The sequence below is a fragment of the Eptatretus burgeri genome, chromosome 7, assembly GCF_056783735.1.
Source record: "Eptatretus burgeri isolate ZD-2024b chromosome 7, Ebu_testis_v1, whole genome shotgun sequence".
NCBI lineage: Eukaryota > Metazoa > Chordata > Myxini > Myxiniformes > Myxinidae > Eptatretus > Eptatretus burgeri.
This window is the reverse complement of record NC_140967.1, coordinates 86,249,809-86,269,572: the sequence shown is the minus strand read 5'-3', so window position 1 is coordinate 86,269,572 and position 19,764 is coordinate 86,249,809. Positions and strand designations below refer to the sequence as shown.

General features: G+C 43.0%; 1 protein-coding gene across 9 annotated transcripts in view; it reads left to right on the top strand.

Annotated features, from left to right (window-relative positions):
- Nucleotides 1-19,764, top strand: part of TECPR2 (tectonin beta-propeller repeat containing 2) — a 128,591-nt gene that overhangs the window by 78,455 nt on the left and 30,372 nt on the right. For all 9 annotated transcript variants that reach the window (XM_085889369.1, XM_085889370.1, XM_085889367.1 and 6 more), the window contains 3 exons: nt 1,484-1,709; nt 8,933-9,022; nt 13,698-13,934. In XM_085889369.1, coding sequence (XP_085745495.1) covers nt 1,484-1,709; nt 8,933-9,022; nt 13,698-13,934 — 553 coding nt within the window. The remainder of the gene's footprint in view (nt 1-1,483; nt 1,710-8,932; nt 9,023-13,697; nt 13,935-19,764) is intronic.

Below are 19,764 nucleotides of genomic sequence, written 5' to 3'. Positions count from 1 at the left end.
CACACACAGATACACACACAAAGATTGCTGGCATTATAGATACTAGTACGTGCCCGTACATGCGTGGCCGTACGTGCAAAAAAAAAACAAAAAAAAAACTTTCAAACAAACTCACAGGCCGTTCCTTCGCTCTCGTAAATGACAACTGGATTGGGGCATTGTGTTTATCTATAAATGCGCATAAGAAATCGAGAAATTATTAGAATACAGTAAGTCATCACTATCCGGAAGTCTGTACATTGTAACTCGTAATGGGGAACGCGGCTGAGGATCTCTTCCCCATCGGCCACGCCTACGCAGCCAGAAACAACAACCACACAGACCGTTCCTTCGCTCTCGCGTGCCCGTACGTGCATGGCCGTACATGCAAAAAAAAACTTTCAAACAACCACACAGGCGGTTCCTTCGCTCTCGTAAACGACGACTGGATTGGGGCATTGTGTTTATCTATAAATGCGCATAAGAAATCGAGAAATTATTAGAATACAGTAAGTCATCACTATCTGGAAGTCCGTACGTTGTAACCCGTAATGGGGAACGCGGCTGAGGATCTCTTCCCCATCGGCCACGCCTACGCAGCAATGTGTTCTGTCATTGGTTTGGTAAATAAATGGCCATAACTTGGGAAGCACTTGTCCGATTAATATCAAACCTTGAAAAGGCACATTCACATGTCCCCAGCAATATAGCTGGCAAGTTTCAATGAGATCGGATCAGTGGTTGTCGAAAACAGCGGTCACAGACACACACACACACACACACACACACACACACACACACACACACACACACACACACACACACACACACACACACACACACACACACACACACACACACACACACACACTGCTGGAATTATATATATATATATGTATGTATGTATACGTGTGTGTGTGTGTGTGTGTGTGTGTGTGTGTGCAGCAGTAAAAAAAGAGAAAATGAAAACTTCAAAATTTATCACTTGGCATTTTACATCACAAAAACATTACAGTATGGTCCAGCCAGACCAAATATTTTTGGGGGACAGTATATCCCAATTATTTTGAAGTGTACAGAGTGTTTCAGAAAAAAAGTGTAACTTTGTGGAAATATCACCACTTTAAGTTGCCCACCGAAGGAGGGTGGGAGTGTTGATGTTTCGTCTCTTGGAATGTAAGATATATATATATATATATATATATATATATACACACATATCACGCAACTAATGTCTGTTCCGCCACTTTTCCAATCCACATTTGTCCTCGTCTCCTCACACTCCCCCAGTGAATTTAAGTTGGTAAACTGAGATTGAATTAAAGTGGCGTTCATGTAATCCAGGCATGACGGGCTACATTACCTCCCGCATTAAAGGTCCGTGCGTACTCTTGTGCATCCTGAATTTTTCAGAAGAAAGAATTTGTTTCTTTTTCCCTTAACTCATGTTTTTCCTGTTCATCTTTCTTTGTTTCCCTCCCATTTCTCTTTTCCACCTTCGCAGCTACATCTCAGTGAGTCGCTTCTAAATCAAAGCACTCTGCAACCATCATCCTTTGTACTTTCAATGTCATCACCCTGTCACTCAGAGCGAACACGAGGGGACCGCAAGGTTCAGGCACATTCACACCCACCCAGGCATGCCTTACCTTTACTTACCGCTAGCTCCTGTGGCCTCTGGCTTGCGGGCGGCCACAATCGTATCCTGTCAGCTCGGGGGCTGCTCACTGGTATGCAAAGCTGATTTTTTTTAACCATTTTCAGCCTTGGTTTAATCTGCATGTGCATGTGTGTATTTTGTGTGCATGTGCATTTTGTTATCTCTTCTTGAAACTTGATTTCAGGATTTCCGTATCCTGATGGAAAGATCGAAATCCGTAGCTTGAGCAGAAGCTTGCTTCACGCTAAATAGCTCGGAAAATGCATCGCAAGTCAAAAAACATTCTCATTGGCAGATGTTGGATTGGCATACTCAATTAGCATTAACACCAAAGACACCAGAACTATTGTTTCTCTGTTCTGCTGAGCAGTTCTTGCAACTTTTCTTCAGCAATTACTCCGTTAAAAACCCTCTGTAGAAGCTTTTTATTTGGAAAGTCTTGGAAAGAAAACACCCACTCATTGCAAAACTGTCCCGTTCCCTTAATCTTGCTCAAACATTCCTTTCACTGAATTGTTCATGAGGTTATTCATACCAGCAGAGTAACCACCACCGGGATGGGTAGAGTGTGTGCATTACTGAACAAAAGAGTTTTGTCTGTGTTTTGCAAGAAGACTCAAAGTGTTTGTGTGGTGTGCGTCTAAAAGGTTCTCGATGGTCTAAAAGGTCTAAAGCTCTAAATGAGCAAGGGTCCAAGCAGTCTAAAAGGGTCTAAATGGTGTTAAGCTCTAAGTCTAAGGGGTCTAAAGGGAGTCATTCAACTTCAGGGGTAGAAAGGCCAAAGGGTCTGTGGGATCTAAAAAGGGATCTAAAGGTTATATAAGATCAAAAAGGTGAAGGGGTCAAAAGGTATCTTAAGTGTGAAAAGGATTTTAAAGGTAAAAGAGTTCTCAGGGGGTCTAACGGGGCATTTATGGTCTTGGGGTTCCAAAGGGTCAAGAAGCGTCTTGGGGATCTTTGGGTTCTAATGGGTCTAATGATGTTTAAAGTGTGTTCGGGGTCTAACAGGGTCTATATAGGGTCTGAGGAGGTCTAAGGGTTATAAAGGATCTCAAGGCATCTTAAGGGTCTTCAAAGGTCTAAGGGGTCTCAGCAGTCTACAGTTTAAAAGGTATGTTCCAATAGTACGTCCTGTAATTAGTGGACATAGCCATGGTGCAAATGACGTTCAAACTGTACGTAATTGAGACATTTAGTCACGTGGGTCAGCGGTGGACATACACTTGATCCATTATATTTAGATGTCCTTATAAGTATATCCTCATCATAGTTATATTTTTGGTTTTCCACTGTTGCAATTCTTTCATTCCAAAAAAGCACAAAGATTCTGGGAGCATCCAGCAAGCAGGGGACCAGCTCAGTTTTGGATAATTTCAATGGTGAAATGTTGTTGTTCTTTGTGGAAAAACGCAATTTGTATTTTCATCACATTACATAGGGATTCTGAAGGACGTAATGTTTCTACGGTATTGTGACATCTCTTGCTTATTTTTATAATTATTCTTTTTTGGCTGCAAAGTTTGACTCATGGAAGAGCAAGGTGATACAACAACATTGAAGGTGATACAACAACATTGATGGTGATACAACACATTGATGCAGCATGAGGACAAAAAGAAGCAAGATAGAGCATTAGGGAGGTAAAATAGAAATCTGCAAATAATTGTGACAGTTGGGTAGTGGGGGTGAGGGGAGGGGCTGGTGTGGGTAATGAGGATAAAAATTATCATGGGCAGGAATGGAAGATGACCTGAGGTGGTGGTTCACTGCCAACTTGAAACCACTGAGGGGAGTTTGGGATTGAACAGACTAAGGAAGGAGGTTCCCAAAGCTCAAAAAAAAGAGAGGAGTAAAGTAGTGGAAATGAGCAGTCAGCATATATTTTGGGAGTTTCACAAGGAGAGAGTTGCTGGAAGAATGGGTGTGACCCAAAGTGACTGTGGAGGGATGAAAGAGCAGAAGGAGTCAAATAAGATGGAGTAGAAAACAGAGAGGCCACCAACATGTCTTTGATGAGACAGCAGCAGGTATTGTACCCAAATGAGCAGGTCCTGTACATAAACTGGAATGAGACCCAAATCACTTGCATCAGCAACTCAATGTACCTTGGGATAATCTCCACCACACACTGTCGCTCAAGAGTCACATGAAGACCAAGAGGAAAGTCAGCACCCAAAATAACATCTTCCAGCGACTCTCTCTCTCTCTCTCTCTCTCTCTCTCTCTCTCTCTCTCTCTCTCTCTCTCTCTCTCTCTCTCTCTCTCTCTCTCTCTCTCTCTCTCTCTCTATCAGTCTCTCTCTCTCTATCAGTCTCTCTCTCTCTCTCTCTCTCTCTCTCTCTCTCTCAGTCTCAGTCTCAGTCTCAGTCTCAGTCTCAGTCTCAGTCTCAGTCTCAGTCTCAGTCTCAGTCTCAGTCTCAGTCTCAGTCTCAGTCTCAGTCTCAGTCTCTCTCTCTCTCTCTCTCTCTCTCTCTCTCTCTCTCTCTCTCTCTCTCTCTCTCTCTCTCTCTCTCTCTCTCTCTCTCTCTCTCTCTCTCTCTCACACACACTAAAGAGGAGACCCATCCACCATTTGAACAACAGCACTGGCACTGTACTTCTCTGCCACCAAGTACATATCTGCCCACTCTGGGAGGGATCTACAAACACCAAGAAACAGGAACCTGTCCAACATGAAAGCTTCCGCATCTTCACAGGTTGCCTAAAGCCAGCCAAGATCCAGCACTTGCAAGACTTGGCTGGCATTGCACCACCTGACATCAGGAGAGTAGCCACCAGCGAAGCAAAAAAGACCAGGCAGATTGATGACAACAGACACCTCCTCTTTCACCACAACCTGATCTCCAGTCGACTGTGCTCCAGAAGAAGCTTCTGCTCCTCTACAGAGCCACTCAACACAACCCCAAGCACCACTTGCATGAATCTGTGGCAACAGCGACTGAACAAGCCAGAAAACGCCTCGAGGCTCAACATTCCCCCAGCAGAGGAACTCCCGGGTGGATCTCAAAGTGGCTGGACCACCAGGAAGTCAATTAATCACCTATGTACCAAAGTTGGCAGATGTAAGGTCAGCATGGTCAAATGAGATATGCACCAGGCCCTGCCACATGTGACTGTGGGGAAAGGCAGACCATGGACACGTGCTCATCTGCCCTCTTCTGCCCACACCAACCACTCCTGACAATTTGGCTGAGGCAAACGACATTGCTTTCCAATGCACCCAGCACCGGAGTGACTGCATTTGATATTATGCCAGGACACAAAAAGAAGAATAAGTGGGTCATGTGTGTGTGTTTTACAGAAGGAAGGCTCATGGAAGAGCAAGATATAACTGACAGTGGGACAAACATCAGGGACATTAACAAACAGAAAAGAAGAGAGTGAGGAGGAGAGGAAACTGAAACTAACAAGTAAAATGGTTGAGTTAGGAAAGGTTAATGGGTACAATAAAGATCATGGGTCAGAATTTGAGATTGCAACAGATGGTGGTGCACTACTTGCTTGAAACTCTGGAGGGAAAAGTGAGACAGAACAGCTTCTGGAAGGTGATTCCTTAGATGGGAGAAGCAAGGAACAAAAGAGTTGAAGTGTACATTGTCTCGATTTTGGAAATTAAACCAGGAGGGGGTTACGGGAAGAACACATGTATCTTGGAGTAGGTAGGGAGGGTCAGAGGACTGACAGAAACAGAGTGAGCAATATCGGGACATAAAGAGAATAAAATGGAGACCACCTACCTGTCTGCGATGTGAGAGCAACAGACGTAGTGCCTCATCAAGGGAGATTCCATAGAATCCAGGAGAAATAGTTGTGATTCTGGAGCCCCAGCCCATAATAAAGAGCAGGACTCCTTTGAGCTCTGGAAAAAGGCCTTGTAAACTGAGTAAGTTTGATTTTTTTTTTTTCCAAGGAAAGATGTGGATCAACAGAGGATGCCCAATCTACAGCTGGCTTTGGAGGCCAGCTTTACTTTGTGGTCGGCTAAGGAAAGGTCATAGCTGATGGTGAGGCCTATATGTTCAAGCAATTGAACCTCTTTCATTGGATGATAAAAGGAATAAATAGGTGTGTTTGTTTCACAACTATTCCGGAGGAAGAGACTGCGAGATTTTGCAGGATTGAAGGTCTTTTTACATTTATTTGATCACAGTCTGGTCTTCTCCAGATTAACCGAAAGAGCCGCAGTTGCTGTTTGCCGAGCAGAGAGATGAGGGTATTACAATGTGTTGTCATCTGCGAAAATAAATCAGAGGGTTTCTCCAAGCATCAGAGAAGTAATTAATATTGATGTGGAACTATACTGGGCTCAAAACACTGCATTGAGGAATTCCACTGGGAGAGGGAGTGGGAGACAGCTCCATTGATGGAAATACATTGACTGCATGAGTAGTGGAAGTCAGAAATACAGGGATTAAGGCACAGGCAGAGAGCTTCACAAGCAAAGCAGGATTCCAGAATGTGTCAAATGCCAGGGATATGGTCCAAGGAGATGGTTCTCACTTCTTGTTTGAGATTGAGGGTCTCCAACCCTTGCTTGCTGGGAGAGGGGAGCACAAGCATGTAGAGTTGAGTGAGTGGGACGGAACACGGAATCCAAACTGAGTTACAGAGATCAGGTTCTTTGAAAATAGGAAAGACTTGACATCAGAATCAATGATGGATTCCATGACTGCCTGTATTTGGAAACAAGATCACTCACCTGCAGTTGTTAGAGTCTCTTTTTTGTACCCTTCTTTTGAATGGATGCAGAGGGGAGAGCCAAAAGAGGAAGACAGACTGAATAGGGCAGATAAATCTGGAGCAAGAACGGCACTGTAGGATTTTTTATTATTTTTTTTACAGTATTGAAGGCTCATAGTGGAGCTCCCTCACACACACACACACACACACGCACACGCACACACTCTGACGACATTGAAATGGAATTTGGCTAAGATAAGTGTGCCAAGTGCACATTTGTTCAGGGTAAATCAACAAAAATGGACAACATAAATATCAACTTAAATACAACAACACAGGAACTAGACAATTAAGCATCAAACAAATACCTCAAAGTAGTAGAGGGCCACCAAATATGTCACAAACAAATGCGCAAAAAATTGTCAAAGAAGTCTTGGGTAGAACGATGCTGATCCCGAAAGCGTATCCAACTCCGAGAAACAAAATCAAAGCCATCAACCACCTAGCAATACCAGTTTTCCAATTCAGCTGTGGAATAATAAACTTGACATAAACATAAATCAACACATTATATATCAAAACAAGAAAGCTCTTCACCATCCATAAAATGTTCTACAAAAATAAGTGCATCCCGAGAATGTACCTACTGAGACGAGAAGAAGGTAGCAGCCTGATAGAAATCGACCAAGTGCACAGAATGGCAACTGTCAGATTGGCTAAACATGTGAAAAGTTCAACAGACTACAGAATCCAATTTGTATGCCAACATAAAGACAAGACAGCAAACCAGAGAAGGTATTCCTAACCCACCTCGCAAAAAAATTTGAAAGACAACTGCAAATGGAAGATGTCACACAATAAACCGAAACAGCAACGGATTCAGCCCCAATGACAGCAAAAAAAGACGAAAGAAAAATACAAAGCAAAATATCAACAGATAAACACCGAAAACTGGGAGAATAACAAAAGAGCAGGAAGATTTAAAAAAAATAAATAAAGGGTTGGACATATTGGGCATAGACAAAGAAGACTCATTGGAATGGGTAAGAGGAGGTCAGCTCAACTGGAAATGGAGAACGATTCATTTAGATGCCCAAAACCAGACACACTACACGAATGGCTTTAAGAAAATGCCGGGACTGAGTCAATCAGACAAGTGAAGATTTTGCAAGGTCGAAAAAGAAAGCACAAGCCACCACCTATCGGGATGTAAAAAACTCATGTCAGAACAGCTCGTCACTTTATAATCAAAAGGTTTTAACTAACAAAACAATTATTGTCAGATTGCACCGTTTGATTCGAAGGCGCCGAGCTGTGGACACAATGGCACAACAAGGTATGTAGCGTAATCCACTGGTACATCTGCAAAAACTTCAATATCCCAGTCCCAGAAAACTCGTGGAAACATGAACCAAAAGCGACAATTGAGAACAAAGTAAGTAATGCTCACATACGACCTGATGATCCCATGTGGGCGAGGCAGGATGTTATTTATCCGTATGGACGGGCAGAATGTTTAGTCATATGGACCGAGTCAAACAATACTATTCTGCTGAATGTGTACAACTGAGTGCAGCAGAACACTATTCATGAGAATGATCTTTGTCTTATTGAATTTGTTGTAATGTGAGTGAAAATGTTTTGTAAAGTACTTATCGTTCATGTGGATCTAACTTTGTGCTTTTTGCTGTTGAGTAATTTTGGTGAAAGTTAAGTTCAATGAATAAAAATAGTACTTCTTGTGCTCATGAAAATGTCAACGGTAATCGTGTTTGATGCATGAAAGTTTCATACCATGAAACAACTAAACTTAAAAGAACAAAACTGTAGAAGATAATTCCCCTGAACAATAAGTACTTTACATCAATTGTGCTACTTGAGTTGTGGAAATGTCTAAATTGATGTGATGTATTGTCGGACTCCGCTATTCGCGGCTTCGCCATTCACGGAGCCTGCATACTCGTGATTTATAAAATGCGACCTGTTTCGACATTCACGGCCTTGTACTTTGTAGTTTTCGTGGGTGTATTCGCAGTTTTTTTTTCCTGGTTTTTGACATTTTTGCAGGTGTATTTGTGGGTTTTTTTCGTGGTTTTTCATGGGCATGTTCACATTCCCCCCCCCCCCCGTTTATTTACACGGGTGTATGTGCAGTTTTTGTCGATGTTTTTGTGCAGGAGTATTCACTGTCTTTCACAGAATTTTAGATTTTTCCCTCAAGAATCACGAACCGGCAGGAACCTATCCCCCCTTTTTTCGATTGAAACAATGCCCTGACATTCGCGGATTCGACATTCACGGCATTTTTCAGTAATGTATCCCCCGGAAAGAGCGGGGTCCGACAGTATATGTATTTTATTTACATCTCGTGCTTATAACAACCAGTAATAACCGAAGTTGATAGAGAGTGCCTCAAATCTATACTTTGCTTCCTTGAATTTAACCCATCATCTTTCTTTTTGGCCTTTTCTCCTCTTGCCACCGAGATGACTTAATCCCTACCCCCTCCCCCAACCCCCACCCCCTTTTCTCTTTTCCATAATGGTGAATATTTGCAGCCCATAGTGATTCTCCATCTTTAATAATATTACTGTATTTTTCTCTGCCTTGAAGGAATGTTCTGGTCTCCAGTGGTGCCGAGGGGTACCACAGCATCTTCGACATGGGTAAAGGTTCTGGTCTCGCCTTTACCAGAAGAAGATGGTAAGCCAATAAGGTGCATTTCACAAAGATGTGCACTATCATTGTTGTTTGACGTTGTCTTTCGATGTTTTTTTCTGGAGCATTCTATATACAGTGCCTTCGGGAAGTAGTTCCACCCATCAACTTGTGTCACATTTTGTTGTGTTCCAGCCTGAATTTAAAATGGATGAAGTTTTAATATTTGTCACCAATCTACACAAAATAACTCATAAAGACAAAGTGAAAACTTGTTTTTAGAAATTTTTCCAAATTAATGAAAAATGAAAAGCTGAAATCTTTTGCATCAATAAGTATTCAACCCCTTTGCTATGACACTCCAAAATGATCTCAGGTGCATCCAATTTCCTTTGATCATCCTTGAGATGTCTCTACAACTTGATTGGAGTCCACCTGTGGCCAATTCAATCGAATGGACATGATTTCGCTTAAGAAACACACCTTTCCATATGAAGTCCCACAGTTGACAGTGCACGTCAGAATAGAAACTCCACCATGAACTCCAAGAAACAGCCCGAAGAACTCCAAGATTGAATTGTGAGGAGGCATAGATGTGGGGAAGGGTATAAAATAATTTCTAGAGTGTTGAATGTTCCCAAGAGCACAATGCGCTCCATTATTAGGAAATGGAAAGAATATGGAATTATCCAGACTCTTTCTACAGCTGACCGTCTGACCAAACTGAGTAACCGGGCATGAAGGACTTTGGTCAGGGAAGTGACCAAGAACCCAATGACCACTTTGACAGAACTAAGGATATCCTTGGCTGAGATGGGAGAACCTGCCGAAAGGATAACAGTCTCTGCAGCACTTCACAAATCTGGGCTTTATGGGTGAGTGGCCAAACGGAAGCCACTTCTGAGAAAAACACACTTGACAGCACACCTGGAGTTTGCAAAAAGGCACGTGACAGACTCTGAGAGCATGGCGCAAAAGATTCTGTGGTTTGATGAGACGAAAATGGAACTCTTTTAGCCTGAATGCAAAGCGCTCCATCTGGTAGAAACCGAGCACAGCTCATCACACATCTACCACCATCCCTTCCATGAAGATGGTGTTGGCAGCATCATGCTATGGGGATGCTTTTCAGCGGCAGGGACTGGGAGGCTTGTAAGGATAGAGGGAACAATGAATGGAGCCAAATACAGGCAAATCCTTGAGGAGAACCTGCTTCAGAGTGCAAAATACCTCAGACTGCTGCGAATATTTACGTTCCAACAGGAATGGCTTTAGAACAAGAATGTGAAAGTCTTTGAGTGGCCCAGCCAAAGCCCAGCCTTGAATCCCATTGAGAATCTGTGGAAAGACTTGAAGATTGCTGTTCATCGAGGCTCCCCATCCAACTTGACAGAGCTTAAGCAAACCTGCAAGGAAGAATGGGAGAAAATCCCCAAATCCAGATGTGCAAAGCTGATACAAGCGTTCCCAAGAAGACTCGAAGCTCTAATCGCTGCCAAAGGCGCTTCTACAAAGTATTGATTCAGGGGGTTGAATACTTATTGATGCAAGACATTTATTTCGGCCTCTTATTTTAAATGAACTTGTAAAAATGTCTGAAAACATGCTTTCACTTGTCATTATGGGGTATTTTGTATAGATTGGTGACAAATATTAAAACAATCCATTTTAAATTCAGGCCGTAACACAACAAAATGTAAAAAAAAGTCGAAGGGTGTGAATACTTTCTGAAGGTGCTGTGTATACAGGGCTTGAAATGATTGATTTTAGTAAATAGCCATATGACTAATTATGCTGATTTTGAAACACTGCACTGATGAACCCAAGTCAAGCAATGGCTTGTGCCCATAAATTAATTTGAGCATTGGTACCCTTACCACTACATGAGAAAAATGTGGTTTAAGTTATCTGCTGTGAAAGATCACAAAGTCCTGACATTTCAGGCTTTACCCTTCATCAGAGGAAAAACGAAAAAACTTCGTCAAAGCCTCCAATTAGGGGTAAAGCCCTAACTCCGAAATGCTGGAACTTTGTTATATTTTACAGGTGATAACTTTGACATTTTTATTCGCATGTTTTTATTCCCTTGTGCTACCAATGCAGACGGCTAGTTCTTTGCTGGAATTAGCAACTACTCTGACCAACCTGTGTTTTATAACCAAAAGCAGAACCAATAAAAAAATATTGCCTTGTGACAAATTCCAGGAGTGGCAAGTTGCAGATTCAGAGCTTCTCTGCGTTTTGTCAATATCAACAGAAGCTCATCTGCTTAATTGTCACAGCTGTCGCTGAAGATCCGCCAATATACTTTGAAACCGGTACAATGACTGATGGGGACATGTAGCACTTGGATTCTCATGCATGTACTACCTGTAAATGCCTCGCAGCTATGGAGGAATTCAGACTGTGTGTGAAATGGCGAAGGGCTTACTTGAGTTTGCTTTCTTTGGTTTCTTGAAGCAGCCTTTTCTGACTCCAAGAGCCAAGTGGTGATTAAATTATACTGATCCTAGTTGCATCTGGGAAGATTGATTTGGTGAGAGCCGATTGATAATTTCTCCAATTACGGATTCAAGACATGATTGGATCTTTTTATTTGTTTGTTAACTGCTGTTGGCATTGCATGTGGTACATACTTGGAAGCCTTGGTGGTGCATGTTTCTGTTTATGCTGACACTGATGGTCGCCAACGAGTGATGAAACTGGTCTGGCAACTGAGGGGTGGGGGAGGGGGGGCACAGTTTACAGAAAATGAAGACACAAAGCAAGACTTAACGCGAATATGCAAGAAGTATTTACATTGATCCAAAAAACACTTATTCAGTTCCACTTAAAGACGGGCCCACACGCAGACACACGCACAAATGAAAAGAAACCCAGAGCTCTTTATTGGACCCTCGCAGCCGAGGAGAGAGACAAGCTGGGGGTCAGATTTTGGATGGGTACCTGGCCGTCGGAGAAAGGGGGTACTCCGTGCTGCGGCACCTGACAATGGTTGCTGGTTTGGTTCCCAGTCGCACGTGTGGGACTCGAGGTTCATGGCAGAGCTTGGGTGGTGAATGGTCGGAGTCGCTCTTTCCTTCCTTGTAGAGGGCCAGCAGAGACACGTTCGCCACCTCGACGACCTTCGTAACAGCAAAAACCCTCCAAAACTCTCCAAAAAGACCCACCAAAAACTCTCCAAGACCCCCAAAAGACCCCCAAGACCCCAAAACACCCCTGCCTCAGAGATTGCTCAGGAATTTATGGACCTCCCTCAGTGGGGATGAGCCTTGGTGAACACACCTCGCTGTTCACCTTTGATTGGACAGGGTCCCACGGCATACCTTTCCGGGGCGGGGTTTCGGCCTTGTTTGAAGAAAGTCGACCCTCCCCTTTGCGCGTGTTCGAGAAAGGTCGTGGTGGTGAAACTGGCTCGAACATCCTCGGGAATCCGTCTCAGGCAAAGGTGCGCTGTGGCCCGCGAACCGAGGGCTGCAAGCACGATGGTACCGTGGATCGTAATGGGCCGAGGGGTCATGCAGATGGGATGGTTTATTAGATGTAATAACCTAACTAAAAGAAATCGCAACGCACGCCTTTGATTCTCCCACTAGACAAAAGGAAGGGGATCTGACTACACACATACTTAACGACATAACTGACTTTTGGGACATCTGTATGTTAAATGCTTATGTTTTCCAGATCCGTAACAATATCAAGTCGTTAGATTGACAGATTTATTTAACCTGGTGTTGGCTTACTGGTTGGGGTGGTGGGTTTGGGATCCTAGGGTCCTGAGTTCAAATCCTGCTCAGCAGTTCACTTAATACGAGGTAGGGTTGACTGTGCCTGCCATCTTTCTGAGGTCGGCAAAATGAGTACCAGCTTGCTGGTATACTGTGTCGGAGTGGCGACCCATCCAGGATTGTGCCAAATCGCCAAGGAGAGTGCTTAAGCAGCACCAACGCTCTGCACAGGGTATGGTCCCAATGGATGGATGGATGGATTTAAAAAAAAAACACATGAAGGACAAAATTTTCCCCATTTTAATTTTTAACATCCTGATGATGTCTTTGGGCCTGTCATGCTTTTCTCACCACTCCTCCCCGCACTCCTGCCTTGATATTAAGTCGTTCGATTGACAGATTAATTTAATCCGGTGTTGGTGTAGCGCAGGCGTGATGATCCGAATGGCCTCCTCCTGTGTCAAATTTCCTTGTTGTGGCTTCGTGGCAAGCGCACCCCAAGCCCAGCGACCAGCACCCTCTGAGGAGTGGACGCCTGTGTTACCCACTCCTAAATCGGGCACTGGTCTTGAGAACAGTGGGGCATAGCACTCGGCACCTGCAATAAAACGAAAGTTTACCTTCATCGTGCACTTATCTACATCCAGCACTTAACATGACTGACCCAAGAGGATTGTAGAGTTCTTGGTGAGCACAGTCCATAGGATGCCTAAATATTACGAGTAATTATTGGAGCTTATGGGTAAGAGCAAGATGGTTGACAAATCATATTTTGTTTGATTCAGAGATGTTAAATCTGTTGCTAAACTTGGTACGTGCATGAGCAAGAGTGCTGAGAATCAGTAACAATTATATCTTTCATTAAACTCATTCGGTGCCAATGTTGGAGTTGCTTAAAAAAGATTTATCAGATTTTTCTTTTTCTTTTTCTCTTGGTGTACATGAGCATGCTGTGACAGTTTTTCTTAATCTGTGCACTCTGTGCTGGACAGGTGTTCGGGTGTGGGTGATGCAAAACACGGGGGAGATCTTTTCTTTCATTGCCGAGAGATCAGGGAATCATCCGCTCTCTGTGCCATGTCCGCCGAGTGCCGATGAAACCCTGGCTCTGTCTGTCGGTCGTTCGGCACTTTGGGCCATCGAGAGAAATGGTGTCGTGTTCATACGGCCTCTCTCTTCCCTGGACCCGACAGGTGCTACTTGGCATACGTTGGATCTTTCTCAGCTTGGTATGTCCATTACATCTTGGTGTGAATCGTTGCAGATCATATGCTATACTTCCATGTGAACGTGTGAAACAACAATAATTAACATTTTAAGAGCATTACTCTGCTCTCTGTTATCCTCATCAGCCCAGCGACACCCTTCAAGTTATATTGCTTGCAGCCTAGAACCTCCTCGAGACAGTGAGTCCGCAATATTGATCAAGATGTTGGCTGTTAGAAAGTTAACGTGCACAAACTTCATTCTTACAACCAGAAACGCATCTCCCTTCACCTTCCAACCAGTTGTTTGTTTTTTTGTATGCAGCGTCGAGGCTCGTGGAAGAGCTTGAACACTGAACGGATCGGGACGAAACAGAACAAAAGGAAGGTTCAGGAAGAGAAAACTGAAAATTTGGAAGGAGTTGGGCTTGGGGAGTCGACAGGTTAATGGGGGAAGAAAAAAATTATGGTTTTGGATGGGGGATGATCTGAGATGGTGGTGCACAGCTGTCTTGAAGATGTGGAGGAAAGGATGAGATTGAAGAGAATGTGGAAGTTGGTTCCACAAGCAGGGAAAAACGAGGAACGAATGAGTGGAGGTGAGCAGTAATCCTGGATTTTGAAAGTTTCACCCAGAAGGGGGCTGTTGGTGGACCGTGTGCATCCTGCAGAAACCTGGTGGGGGGATGAGTGGGGGGGGGGTCATTGAAAGAGCAGAGGGTGCAAAACCAGAAAGAAGGTGGTAGAAGACAGATTGACCACCAACCTGTCTGCGATGGAAAAGTGCTAGTCCCATGGACTCATCTTCATCACGGGAGATTCCAATAATCTTGAAGGCCTTCGTTTCCATGGTGTCAACCTGAGCAAGGTGTGAGGCAGAGGAGCCAGAACAGAAATGGTCACAGACTCTTATGACTTCACCTTGTTCCTCAATCGCTCTTCCTTTTTTCCTTCCTTCCTTCCGTTCCTCTTTCATTTTCCTCATACAGGCAGGCCAACTCGTAAGCCTTTTTCAACATAAAGGATTTACATGCTGTTCTCTCCTATTTGTGTCACCTGCCCCACTTCAACCTCCATCAAGGTTCCTCTTATTTCTCCATACTTACCGTACTTATAAAACAAAGTGGAATACTCTTCCTTCTCAGTCACAGTTGCTCGCTGCTCCCTCATTACAGTTATTTTCCTGATGTTCAATTATTTCGTTCCAACAGTTTAGAACTTTTGCAATAGGTGTACCTTCTCCCCATTGTGGTAATAACCATAAAATCGTACGTTTGCGGTGTTTAAAAGCATTTCTTCCTTTTTTTTTAATATCCTTTCTTGCACCTTGTCAGTGGTATCCAGTCTTGCTTCACAGTCCTCCTCTTCACACAAATCGGAGCTGTTCTTTATGGTCCCCTGTGCCAAAACGTGTTCGGGACCTGAAATGGAGAATTACGCATGAGAATTTGAAACCAATTGTCTAAATCGGTGTTTTTAATAACTTTGACAATCATGTAGGTGCCATTTTTGTCGGCAGATTTAAACTTCATTTCATGCTTATGTTGATTGTATATGTTTAACTCGTCTTTATAATTTGTTAAAATCTTTGTTTACATGTCTTTCCTTTGTCTTTATTTTTCCAATAGTTATTATGATCTCAAATAGCCCTTGTTAGCCTCAAACAACTCGTGTGGTTGCTTTTTCTTTGATTGCACAGGCTAAACTAGCAGTTTATAAAAGTGGAAGTCGCATTTACAAGATGATGTCTTCGTTTGGTTGAAAGCCTTTTTGTTTTAGCCGTATCAATTTGGAATTCCCTTATTGCGCTCAATTAAATTAACTGTAGATGTTTGCAGATTTCTGGTGTGTTAACAATGGGTGGGTACAAAATATCAGATGGTCATTTAGCATTTACCTTTTGATATATAGCATGTAACGTATTGTACAATACACAAGTGTCCTGGGTTGTTAATGTTTTCTTTATAATGGTTTTAATAGTTCCTCTTGTAATTTTTTTGCTTTCTCCTTTCATTTTAATTCCTACAATGTTTCTATTTCTTTTTGTGTGGGTATTTTTTTTTTCGATATAAAAGTGGACAAAAGTCTCCCTCTCTGTCTCTCGCTCGCTCGCTCGCTCACCCCTCTTCTCTACCTTTCCATCTTTCCGTCCCTCTATTTGTATTTCAATAATCTCTACATCTCTCGATCTCTTTAACTTTTTATTGAAGTAATCTCAATAACTAATTGAGATTGAGAAGTGTCAACACCTGAAAGAGTATGCGAAGGACAGCCAGCACAAGAGGTACTCCCAAGGAAACAGGAAGGGAAAAGTGGTGAGGGTGCAGTGAGTGCGGGCAGTGGAGAGGGTGCAGCGAGTGCGGGCAGTTGTGAGGGTTGAGAGAGTGCAGGTAGTGGAGAAGGTGCAGTGAGTGTAGACAGTGGTAAGGGAGCGGTGAGTGTAGGCAGTGGTGAGGGTACAGCAATAGAGTTTGGTGTGCATGAGGTCTGGGAGACTGTTTTTGTGGGGGATGAGACTATTAAATATGTAGATTCTTCATTCTGTAGGAAGGATCGTAGACAGAGTTCTGTACAGTTTTGAACAACAATCTTGCTTTCTCAACAATCCCCGAGAAGAAGTCCTTTCATTCAAGCTTCAGGGTCTCACGATCTGCCATGATCTTTCCTGGGAAAGCCACATTTCCAACCTGGCCTCCAAAGCCAGTCTGGGAATCCTCCATTGTGGAAAGTCCTTCCTCGGCCAACTTGAGCCCTTGACCACATACAAAGCGTTCGTCCGCAGCATGATGGAGTACTGCTCTCCCTTCTGGGCTGGAACTCCTGCCTCTCACCTTTCTCAGCTTCATGCTGTGGAAACCAAGGCATTTAGGATCATTGGTATCTCCCGCGATGAAGCTGAGTCTTTGGGCCTCTCACTCTCTCACCGCAGGCAGTACAGTTGTACAGTAGGATTTAGGGACATTGAAGGAAGGTTAAATTACATCATATCAAGTCACGGCAGAAAGACGTTTGTTGTGGTACACCTCAGAGCAAATGATGTCGGGAAAGTTTACTCAGAGGTTTTGAAAAACAGATATTAGGAAATCTCAATCTCCCAAGATTAGGAAACGATATATAAATTATGAGCAGAGTGATAGATGTCAATCTATGGCTGGAATAATGTTGTCGGGAGGAAGGTTTTACATTTAAGAAGCAGTGGGAATCATTTAGGGGACAAAGGGAGTGTTTCCGGAATGTTGGCCGTATGTGAAGTAGAACGGGGGCAGCAAGGTTTGCAGTCGGAATTGAGAAAGGAATTCAGGCTTTTTTAGGTCAGTGGAGGGTGGGGAAGCTATTGAGGAAGGAACTGGTTATGTAATTGTGATGAGTAAGGCCAGGCAAGAAAATAGAATTTCAGGAAGGAATAAGTTAAACATATTCTATGCCAATGCCAGAAGTTTAAATAATTATTTATAATATAGGATTATAATATAGGTTTAATATAGGTTTATATATATATATATATATATATATATATATATATATATATATATATATATATATATATATATATATATATATATACCTATATAATAGGTTTAATATAGGTTTAATAAGGTTTATATAAACCTATATAATATAGGTTTAAATAAATAATAATAGGATGGAAGAGCTTGAAGCTAAAGTAGATAGCGAGGAGTATGATAAAGTTGCAGTGAGTGAGACATGGTTTAAGGAGGAGAGTAACTGGAGGACAGGATTGGAAGGCTACAAGGTGTATCGGTGTGATGGGAAGGAGAGAATAGGAGGAGGAGGAGGAGGAGGAGGAGCAATCCAGGTAAAGGACAGCATTCCATCAAGAGAAAGGGGTGACATTAAGGAAGGAATTGATGTAGAGGATTCTGTTTTGGGTAGAGATTAGAGATTGTCAAAACAGTAAGATACTGGAAGGATGTTTTTATAAGGCTCCAAATGTGAAGGAAGCAGAGGAAAGAGGACTGCATGAGGAATTCAAAAGAGCATGTGGTGAGGGAAGAGTATTTATTTTTGGGGATTTTGACTTGCCAGGGAGAGATTGGGTCCAGGAACAGGGAAACGGCATAGCAGATGAGGATTTCCTCGATTTAGTCCAGGATTGCTTTTTCACCCAGTTTGTACATAAGTCCACGAGAGGGAGTGCAGTCAGTGTTGGACCTCCTTTTAAGTAACGATCCCAATATAGTAGAGGAATTGGAGGTAGGGGAGCATTTTGGATTAAGTGACCATAATTTTGTGTGTGTGGTTGTGTGTGCAAGGATTCTGTTGAGAGTTAGAGTTTGGGATAGTATAGTAAGGCTATTAGATTTCAGGAAGGGTATGAGAAGAGAATTGGGTGATGTAGATTGGGAGAAGCTAACAATAGGACAATCAGCATCAGAAAAATGGGAAACTTTCAAGGAGCAAATGTGTCGCATGCAGAGTAAGTACATTCCAATGAGGTGTAAAACTAGAAGCAGAAAGCGGCCAGGGTGGTTGAGTCGTGAGAAAAGGAATGCTATTAAGGAGAAGCAGAAGGAATTTATTTGGTATAAAATAACAGGACAGGAGTTAAGATTTACACAACTATCGGAGTAAACAGAGACAAGTTAAGAAAATAACTCAGCAAGCCAAAAGAGAGTCTGAGAAGGACATGGCTAATAATATTGAACATAATAGCAAGGCTTTCTTTTAGTATATCAGGGGGAAAGAACAGGTTAGGACCAGTGTGGGCCCGTTGAGGAATAGCACCAGGAGAGTGGTTAGTGATGAAAGCAAGATGACAGGCTTATTAACCAGGTATTTTGCTTCAACTTTTACACAATAACAGTCAGGAGAATTGCTAATACATAACTGAGAGTATCTATAAAGGAGGTGAGAAAGGGCTTTTACAGAAGATCCATGTTGGAGTGGAGGAAGTCTTGGAATAGCTTGGAAATCTAAGCGTAGATAAGGCTCTGGAGCGAGATAATATGCACCTGAAAGTATTGAGGGAAGTGGCTGAGCAGGTAAGTGAGATGTTAACAGATATTTTCAACAGCTCACTGGAGTCAGGACAGGTACCGGAGGATTGGAGAGTCGCAAATGTAACGCCATGATTTAAGAAAGGATCCAGAGAAGAATTGTGGAACTATAGACGTGTTAGTTTGACTTCGGTTGTGGGGAAGGTGTTGAAGACAATAATTAGGGACCAGATCCTTTCCTATCATGTCAACACGGCCCATAATATTGTCTCCATCCAGTATTCAGCACAGCCGACTGCCTGTTGTCTGGCTTCAGCAATATCTTCTGCTGTGCAGTGAGTCTGAAGTTGTGGGCAAATTCGCAGGTGGTCCATGGTTTGACTCTCGCCACATTCACAGGCAGAAGGTCCTTCAGCATACTCCTGCTTTACCATGTCATCCCATGATCTGCCAACCTGGGTGCACAATTGGTTGAGGACTTTCCATATTTTCCACTTGTTCTCAGCTCCACTGGGGAGCTTATCTGCAGGTGTCATTCCCATGGTTGTTTGCGGCAGATCTTGCAGGTGAAATTTCCAAAGCTCTTCCCATTTGATCTTTGCTAAGACATCAAGTGCTTCCGTATAGCCACAGAAGCTCTTTTGGGATTTCAGGCGCTTCTTTACATCCACATGGTTATACAGAGGATGTCTGGTGTCCTGTTGCTGTCGCGTGTGCTCTGATCTGCTAGTGACTGCTCTCCTGATGTCTGGTGGAACAATCCCAGCCAACATATAAAGGCTATTCGTGTTGGTGGGTTTCAGATAATCTGAGATGGTTTGGCAGCCTTCGTTGAGAGGGACCAGATGAGGAAATTTTAAAATAAATGCAAATTAATTAAAAGTAGTCAGCAATGG